This window comes from Chiloscyllium plagiosum, unplaced genomic scaffold (assembly GCF_037043375.1).
Source record: "Chiloscyllium plagiosum isolate Xiang-an unplaced genomic scaffold, Cpla_swu_hap1 HiC_scaffold_53Y, whole genome shotgun sequence".
In the NCBI taxonomy this organism is placed as follows: Eukaryota; Metazoa; Chordata; class Chondrichthyes; order Orectolobiformes; family Hemiscylliidae; genus Chiloscyllium; species Chiloscyllium plagiosum.
In genome coordinates this window covers 11717896-11726633 of record NW_028270192.1, presented here as the reverse complement: position 1 = coordinate 11726633, position 8738 = coordinate 11717896, and the positions used below count along the sequence as shown (strand labels likewise).

Sequence of the window (8738 nt, the reverse complement as noted above, 5' to 3'; positions counted from 1 at the left end):
TCACCATTCAACTCTCTAACATCTGTACCCTGTTACCCTGGACACCACACATGTAGGATTTTCTGGGGTGGGGGAGGGGGAGGAAGGTGGGTTCGGGTGGGGGGGGGGGTGGGGCCGCGGTGTGGATGGGGAAGACAAGGAGTTTGCGGCCACCAGCCACGTCCAATCCTCCCCTCTCCGCTACCCCGCCGGAACCCCTTCCGCCACGTCCAACATGGCGCCCTCCATCGCTTTATAGGTAGTATACTGACATTGTCAGAGCGGGCATGTGTTAGTGTAAGCAAGAAATAAACAGAGGGGCGATGTTGTGGAGGGAGGGAAGGGGGCAGGAGGAGGTTGGAAGGTATGTGCTGAATCCTCAGCGGAGAGTAGGACCTCCCTCCCACATCCCCCTTCTCCCCCCTCCGGACAGTGGCGGGGAGGAGATGGGAGGGTTAGTTTTTGCACCCCTTGTCCTTCTCCCCAGCCTCCTTCTCTTCCTCGTCCTCTTTCTCCTCCTCCTCCTCGTCCTCCTCTTCCTCCTCCTCCTCCTCCCTCCCCGCCGCCGCCCCCGGATCCGGGGGTCGAACCGGTGGCGCCCCCGCCGGTTGCGATTCCCCTCCCCCCTCCTCTTCCTCCTCCCGCGCGTTGGGGAAGCGCTCCTTGTTGTTCTCCTTCTTCCACTTCATGCGCCGGTTCTGGAACCAGATCTTGACCTGGCGCTCGGTCAGGCTCAACGCGTGGGACACCTCGATCCGCCGCTTCCGGGTCAGGTACGGGTTGAAGAGGAACTCTTTCTCCAGCTCCAGGGTCTGGAATCGGCTGTAGGTCTGGCGTCCGCTGCGCCGGCCCGGGGCTGCAGAGCGGGGTGGGGGAGGTGAGGGAAGGATTGGGGGTTAGGCGGGGGAAGAGGATGGAGAGAGATGGAGGAAGAGAGAGAGAGACAGAGGCGGGGAAGAGGGGAGGAGATGAAGGGAAAGAGAGAAAGGTGGGGGAGGGGGCGTTGAAGAAAAGAGAGCGCGAGATGGATAGAGAGAAGGGTGAAAGGAATTGAGAGATGGATAGAGGGAAGGGTGTAGGGAAAGGAGAGATGGATAGAGGGAAATGTGAGGGAAAGAGAGATGGAAAGAGGGAAGGGTGAAGGGAATGGAGAGATGGATAGAGGGAAGGGTGAAGGGAAAAGAGAGATGGATAGAGGGAAGGGTGAAGGGAAAGGAATGATGGATAGAGGGAAGGGTGAAGGGAAAGGAGAGATGGATAGAGGGAAGGGTGTAGGGAAAGGAGAGATGGATAGAGGGAAATGTGAGGGAAAGAGAGATGGAAAGAGGGAAGGGTGAAGGGAATGGAGAGATGGATAGAGGGAAGGGTGAAGGGAAAAGAGAGATAGATGTGGGAAGGGTGAAGGGAAAAGAGAGATGGATAGAGGGAAGGGTGAAGGGAAAGCGAAAGAGAAAAAAACGGGGGGAGGCGCAAAGGGAAAATGAGAGATAGATGAGGAGAGAAAGGAAGGATGGGTAGAGAGATAGAGTGAAGGGAGAAAGAGAGAGAGAGAGCGTGACAGAGAAAAACAGAGATAGAAAGGGTTGAAGGGGAAAAGAGAGATAGAAAAGGAGAGAAATGGGAGGATAGAGGGAAAGAGAGATAGAAGGGTGACGGGAGAAAGAGAGCGAGTGACCAAGATACAGAGAGGGGTAAAGGGAAATAGATAGATAAAGAAGGAGAGAAAGGGAAGGATTGAAGAAAGAGAGAGATGGAGAGACAGAGAGATGGGTGAACAGAAAGAGAGAGAGAGTGGCAGAGGAAAATGGGAGAGAGGGTTGAAGGTAAAAAGAGAGAGGAGAGAAAAGAGGAGGGTAGAGGTAAAGACAGATGGAGAGAAAGAGAGAGGGTGAAGGGAAGAGAGAGAGAACAATAGGGGAAAACAGAGAAAGAGGGAGTGTTAAAGGGAAAAGGAGAGGGGAAGAGATACAGGTCAGGGTGGGGGATGAAAGTGAGAGATAGACGGTGGGGTGATGGGGAAGAGCGAGACAGGGATATATATAATATATATATAGAAAGAGGACCGAGAGAGACGATATAGGGAAAGAGTGAAAGAGGTGTAGATAGATAGAGAGATAGATAGATAGATAGATAGATAGATAGATAGATAGATAGATAGATAGATAGATAGATAGATAGATAGATAGATAGACAGACAGACAGAGAGATAGGCAGACAGAGAGATAGGCAGACAGAGAGATAGGGTGAGAGACAGAGATGAAGATAAAAAGAGTGGCAGAGGCTTGTAAAGGAAGAGTAGATATAGACAGACATGTAGATAGATAGATAGATAGATAGATAGATAGATAGATAGATAGATAGATAGATAGATAGATAGATAGATAGATAGATAGATAGATAGATAGATAGATAGATAGATAGATAGATAGATAGATAGATAGATAGATAGATAGATAGATAGATAGATAGGTAGAGGCAGAGATAGAGCGAGAGACAGACAGGGAGGCAGAGATAGATAGAAAGGGCGACAAAGGGATAGAAAGAAAGAATAGACAGAGAGTGAGAGACAGAGTGTGACATAAAAGTTAAAGAGAGTGAGACAGAAGAGAGTGACAGAGACAGAGAGACAGACCGACAGAGATATATGGAGAATGACAGAGAGGGATTGAGAGGATAGGTCGGTGGAAAAGTGACAAGTCAGTGACAGAAATAGAGACAGAGACAGAGAGTGATGGAAAGACAAAGAGGGAAAGAGAGCGAATAAGAGACATATCTTTTCAACACAAGACAATTTCGATGCTAAATGGCTGCAAATCAACACAGCAGAGCACAATTTTCACCCTCCTCAGATTCCCAGTTGTAAAACAACAGAGGTAATTAAATCAAATCCAGGAAACACAGCTTTACAATGGACAAAGACCCAGAGGGAAACAAAGACAGAGAGTGTGACGGTTAGAGAGATGGGGAGAGTGTGAGAGAGACAGAGACAAATAGTGACACAGAGAAAGGGGGAGAGGAAAAGACAGACAAAACTGTGAGGGAGAGGGAGAGAGACAAGTTGTGACGCAGAGCACGGAGGTAGAGGGAAAGGGAGAAAGAGTGTGTGACAGACAGAGAGATAGGGGGACAGTGGGAGAGAGAGAGAAATAATGACATAAAGCATGGAGGAAGATGAAAATGCAGAAAGTGTGTGTGACAGAGGGTTGAGATGGGGGCGAGACACACAGAGCATGGGGAAGAGAGAAAGAACAAATGCGTGACGCAGCGAGATATAGGGAGGGAGAGAGAAGTGAATAGAGTCAGAGAAACAACAGAGAGAGGCGACATGAATGAGTGACAGAGAAAGAGAATGCACGAGTGATAGAGATAGGGTGAGAGAGAAAGGAAGGTGAAAGAGGAAGGAAATAGTGGAGTGAATGATATAGCTGTAGAGAGAGTGTTGGAAGAGTAATACAGACCGAGAAAGAGAGAGAGAGAGAGTGGCATATAAAGGGAAAATTAGAAACTGAGAGTAAGTGTGATATAGAGAGAAAGGGTGATGGAGATTGATAGATAGAGACAGAAGTGGTAAAGAGAGTGATGGAGAGGGAAAGGAAGGGAGTGTGAGAAATATTAAATGATGGAGATAGAGAGGGGTGATCTAGAAGGAGAAAGAGTGAGTGATGAAGATCGAGTGAGTGACAGGGGAAGAGAAAGAGAAAGTGAAACAGAGAGAGGGGAACAGAAAGGGTATATATACGTGTGCATAGAGAGAAAGAGCGAGGGACGGGAATAGGGAGGGGGGAAGAGACAGAGAGGGGTAGAGAGAGAGATAAATAGAGAGAGAGAGAGAGAGAGAGAGACAGTGTGTGAGGGTGAGGAGAGAACGGGAGAGGGAGAGGAAGAACGAAATGGGAGAGACTGGGGTGAGGGGCAGAGTGGGATAGAAAGAGGGAGAGATAAAAAGAAGAGTGGGAGCTGGGAGACAAAGGGAAACAGAGAGAGGGAGAGGAAGAGACGGGGAGAGGGAAGGATACAGAGAGATAGAGAGACAGAGATGGGGAAAAGAGACAGAGAGAGAGAGAGAGATGAGGGGGAAAGGGGAACTGAGGTGACGCGGGAGACAGGAGGTGGGGAGCAAGAGAAAGCTTGACTTGGAGAGAAAATAGAGAGATACGAAATAAGGGAGGGGCGTTAGAGAGAGAGAGAGGTGGGCAGAAGAGAAAGAGAAGGGGAGAGAGAGTGAGAGAGAGAGATAAGGGTTGGGGTAGGGTGGAAGGGAGAGAGTAGAGTGAGGTAGAGAGAGACCCAGAGGTGGGTGAAAGAGAGAGGGGAAGAGATGAGGGTTAGGAAATGGTGAGGTGTGTTAGACAGAAAAAGGGGGTGAGAATGAGAGAGAGAGAGATAGTGGAGAGAGATATGGGAGGAAACAGAGAGATAGATATGAGGATGAAGGGGGAATGGAGAGGCATCTTAGACAGAGAAGGGACATGAGGGTGAGAGTGAGAGAGATTGGGGGGAGAGATAAAGAGATGAGAGAGAGATGGAAGGAGAGAGAGAGAGATGGCAAGAGAAAACGATGGGGAAATAGAGAGATGGAGAGACAGAGAAAGATCGAAGGAGAGAGAGAGATGGGGAGAAAGATAGAAAGATGGAGGGAGAGAGATGGGTAGAGAAAGAGAGGCGGGGAGAGATAGGTGGAGAGAAATGTGGGGAGAGAAAGAGATGGAAGGAGACAAAGAGATGTGGAGAGAGAGAGAGCTGGAAGTAGAGAAAGAGAAAGAGAGATGAGGGTGAAGGAGAGAAATGGAGAGCCACTTCTAGAAAAAGAGAGAGATGGGGCAGAGAAAGATGGGAGAGAGAGAGATGGGGCAGAGAAAGATGGGAGAGAGAGAGAGATGGGGCAGAGAAAGATGGGAGAGAGAGATGAGGGAGAGAAAGATGGGAGAGAGAGATGGGGAGAGAAAGATGGGAGAGAGAGAGATGAGGGAGAGAAAGATGGGAGAGAGAGATGGGGAGAGAAAGATGGGAGAGAGAGATGGGGAGAGAAAGATGGGAGAGAGAGAGATGGGGAGAGAAAGATGGGAGAGAAAGAGATGGGGCAGAGAAAGATGGGAGAGAGAGAAATGGGGAGAGAAAGATGGGAAAGAGAGAGATGGGGGAAACAGATAGAGATGAGAGAGAGATGGAGGGAAAGATCAGAGAGAAAGAGAGAGAGAGATGAGGGTGATGGAGAGAAATGGAGATGCACCTTTAGAAAGAGAGAGAAAGGGGGAGATGAGGGAAAGAGAGAGATAGAGAAAGAGAGATGGAGGGAGAGAAACTGTGATAGAGAGAGCTGAGGGTGAAGGAGGGAAGTGGGCAGGCTATTTTAGAGAGAGATGGGGAGAGAGAGCGAGAGATGGAGGGAGAGAAAGAGAGAGAATGAGGGTAAGGAGAGAAATGGAGAGGCACCTTTAGAAAGAGAGAGGGAGATGGGGGGAGAGAGCGAGAGAGATTGGGGGTGAGAGAAATAGAAAGAGAGGTGAGGGTGAAGAGGCAAATGGACAGCTCCTTTAGAAAGAGAGAGGGATGGAGGGAGAGAAACTGAGAGAAAAGGAGAGATGAGGGTGAAGGAGGGAATTGGTCAGGCTCCTTTTAGAGAGAGAGAGAGAGAGAGCTGGAGGGAGAGAAACAGAGAGAGAGAGGTGGGGAGAGAGAAAGAGATGAGGAAGTGAGCGATGGAGAGAGAGAGAGAGATGGAGGGAGAGAAACAGAGAGAGAGAGAGAGGTGAAGGTGAAGGAGGGAAATGGAGTGTCTCCTTTTTAGAAAGAGAGAGATAGATGGAAGGAGAGAAACAGAGAGAGAGAGGTGAAGGTGAAGGAGGGAAATACAGAGGCTCCTTTTAGAGAGAGAGAGAGATGGAAGGAGAGAAACAGAGAGAAAGAGAGGTGAAGGCGAAGGAGGGAAATACAGAGGCTCCTTTTAGAGAGAGAGAGAGAGATGGAAGGAGAGAAACAGAGAGAAAGAGAGGTGAAGGTGAAGGAGGGAATTACAGAGGCTCCTTTTAGAGATAGAGAGAGAGAGATGGAAGGAGAGAAACAGAGAGAGAGAGGTGAAGGTGAAGGAGGGAAATACAGAGGCTCCTTTTAGAGAGAGAGAGAGAGAGAGAGATGGAAGGAGAGAAACAGAGAGAGAGGTGAAGGTGAAGGAGGGAAATGCAGAGGCTCCTTTTAGAGAGAGAGAGAGAGATGGAAAGAGAGAAACAGAGAGAGTGAGAGAGGTGAAGGTGAAGGAGGGAATTACAGAGGCTCCTTTTAGAGAGAGAGAGAGATGGAAGGAGAGAAACAGAGAGAGTGAGAGAGGTGAAGGTGAAGGAGGGAAATGGAGAGGCTCCTTTTAGAGAGAGAGAGAGAGATGGAAGGAGAGAAACAGAGAGAGTGAGAGAGGTGAAGGTGAAGGAGGGAAATACAGAGGCTCCTTTTAGAGAGAGAGAGAGAGATGGAAGGAGAGAAACAGAGTGAGAGAGGTGAAGGTGAAGGAGGGAAATGGAGAGGCTCCTTTTAGAGAGAGAGAGAGAGAGATGGAAGGAGAGAAACAGAGAGAGAGAGGTGAAGGTGAAGGAGGGAATTACAGAGGCTCCTTTTAGAGAGAGAGAGAGAGATGGAAGGAGAGAAACAGAGAGAGTGAGGGAGGTGAAGGTGAAGGAGGGAAATACAGAGGCTCCTTTTAGAGAGAGAGAGAGATGGAAGGAGAGAAACAGAGAGAGTGAGAGAGGTGAAGGTGAAGGAGGGAAATACAGAGCCTCCTTTTAGAGAGAGAGAGAGAGAGATGGAAGGAGAGAAACAGAGAGTGAGAGGTGAAGGTGAAGAAGGGAATTACAGAGACTCCTTTTAGAGAGAGAGAGAGAGGAACGCTAACCATGGGGTCTCATCCATGGGAACATGAGACTGGCGGCTGAGCTGGGATTCACGTTGCCCGCCCCTTCACTCCCGGCGCCTCCTGCCGCCGGTACGGGGAGCCCCGGCTTACACTCGGGATACTGGAGAACCGGGGCCCCGTCCGCCTGGCCCCCGCCGTAGGGGCTCTGCCTGCTCAGCGCCTCGTAGCTGTAGAACTTAGCCGCCTCCCCCTGGCAGGACGGTCCGCACGGGCCTTGCTGGTAACCGGAGGCGGGCAGCGAGGAGCCGCCGGTGTGGAAATAGTCCTGGACGTGACCCGAGAGAGGCTGGAAAGCGGCCCCGGGAGCGGGCCCGTACATCAGAGCCGGGCTCCGGCTGATCCCATGGGGGAAGCGGCAATCGTAGTAACTGTTGGGATCCACGCTGTCCTCAGGTTTGTACTTGGTGAACAGCGAATTGACGAAGTAGGAGCTCATGGCCGTGGTATGTCGGAGACAGAGAGAGAGAGAGAGAGAGAGAGAGGGGAAAGGGAGGGGTGGGGGTGATGGAGAAGGAGAGACAGAGAGGAGCGAAGGGGAGAGTGGAGGCGAGAGAGAGAAGGAGAGAGAGACAGGAGGAGGAGATAGAGACAGAGAGAAGCGAAGGGGAGAGTGGAGGCGAGAGGGAGAAGGAGAGAAAGACAGGAGGAGGAGATAGAGATAGAGAGAAGCGAAGGGGAGAGTGGAGGCGAGAGGGAGAAGGAGAGAAAGACAGGAGGAGGAGATAGAGATAGAGAGAAGCGAAGGGGAGAGTGGAGGCGAGAGGGAGAAGGAGAGAAAGACAGGAGGAGGAGATAGAGATAGAGAGAAGCGAAGGGGAGAGTGGAGGCGAGAGGGAGAAGGAGAGAAAGACAGGAGGAGGAGATAGAGATAGAGAGAAGCGAAGGGGAGAGTGGAGGCGAGAGGGATAGAGAAGGAGAGAGAGAGAGAAGGAGGGAGAGAGAGAAGCGAAAGGGAGAGTGAAGGCGAGAGAGAGAGAGACAGGAGGAGGAGATAGAGACAGAGAGAAGCGAAGGGGAGAGTGGAGGCGAGAGAGAAGGAGAGAGAGAGACAGGAGGAGGAGATAGAGACAGAGAGAAGCGAAGGGGAGAGTGGAGGCGAGAGGGATAGAGAAGGAGAGAGAGAGAGAAGGAGAGAGAGAGAGAAGCGAAAGGAAGAGTGAAGGCGAGAGAGAGAGAGACAGGAGGAGGAGATAGAGACAGAGAGAAGCGAAGGGGAGAGTGGAGGCGAGAGAGATAGAGGAGAGGATGAGATAGAGAAGGAGAGAGTGGAGGTGAGAGAGACAGGGAAGGAGATAGAGAGAAACGAAGGAGAGAGAGAGGAGGCAATAGAGAGAGAGAGAGCGGAGAAGGAGAGTGAGGAGGAAATGGAGAGAAGAAAAGGAGAAACAGGAGGCGAAAGAGAGAGTGTGGAGAGGGAGGTGGAGAAGGAGTCAGAGAAAGAGGAGGTGATAGACGGAGAGGAGAAAGAGAGAGAGCGAGATAGAGAAGGGGGAGATAGAGAGAAGTGAAGGGGGAGGGAGGAGGTGATAGACAGAGAGGGGAGAGAGAGAGAGCAGGAAAGGGAGAGAGAGTGAGGTAGTGATGGAAAAGGAAGAGGAGATAGGAGAGTGAGGAGAAGGAGAAATATAGAAAGGAGAAGAGAAGAGATAGACCGAAGATGGAGGAGGCAGGGAGAGAGATATAGAGGAAAAGAAAGGGATAGAAAAAGATAGAAAAGGAAGAGAGAGCGAGATAGGAAGAGAGGAGGAGGAAGAGATAGAGAGAAGGGTGGAAAGGAGTCGGATTGAGAGAGAAAGAGGAGGGGAGAGAGATAGAGGAAAAGGAGATAGTGGGAGAGAAAGACTGAGGAAAAGAAAAG

General features: G+C 50.3%; 1 protein-coding gene across 1 annotated transcript; it reads right to left on the bottom strand.

Annotated features, from left to right (window-relative positions):
- Nucleotides 1-434: 434 nt before the first annotated feature.
- LOC148134626 (homeobox protein Hox-C8-like) lies at nt 435-7316 on the bottom strand. Its single transcript, XM_087985667.1, has 2 exons — nt 6860-7316; nt 435-835 (listed from the first exon to the last, which is right to left on the bottom strand). The coding sequence occupies exons 1-2, from the start codon at nt 7314-7316 to the stop codon at nt 435-437; spliced, it is 858 nt and encodes a 285-aa protein (XP_087841793.1).
- Nucleotides 7317-8738: the final 1422 nt, after the last annotated feature.

What these genes read in the sequence shown, in the direction of transcription:
- LOC148134626 (XM_087985667.1), bottom strand. Translation starts at nt 7,316, where the DNA reads ATGAGCTCCTACTTCGTCAATTCGCTGTTCACCAAGTACAAACCTGAG. An exon ending in CCCATGGATGAGACCCCATG is followed by an intron (nt 836 to 6,859) that starts GTTAGCGTTCCT and finishes CCCGCTCTGCAG; the next exon opens with CCCCGGGCCGGCGCAGCGGA.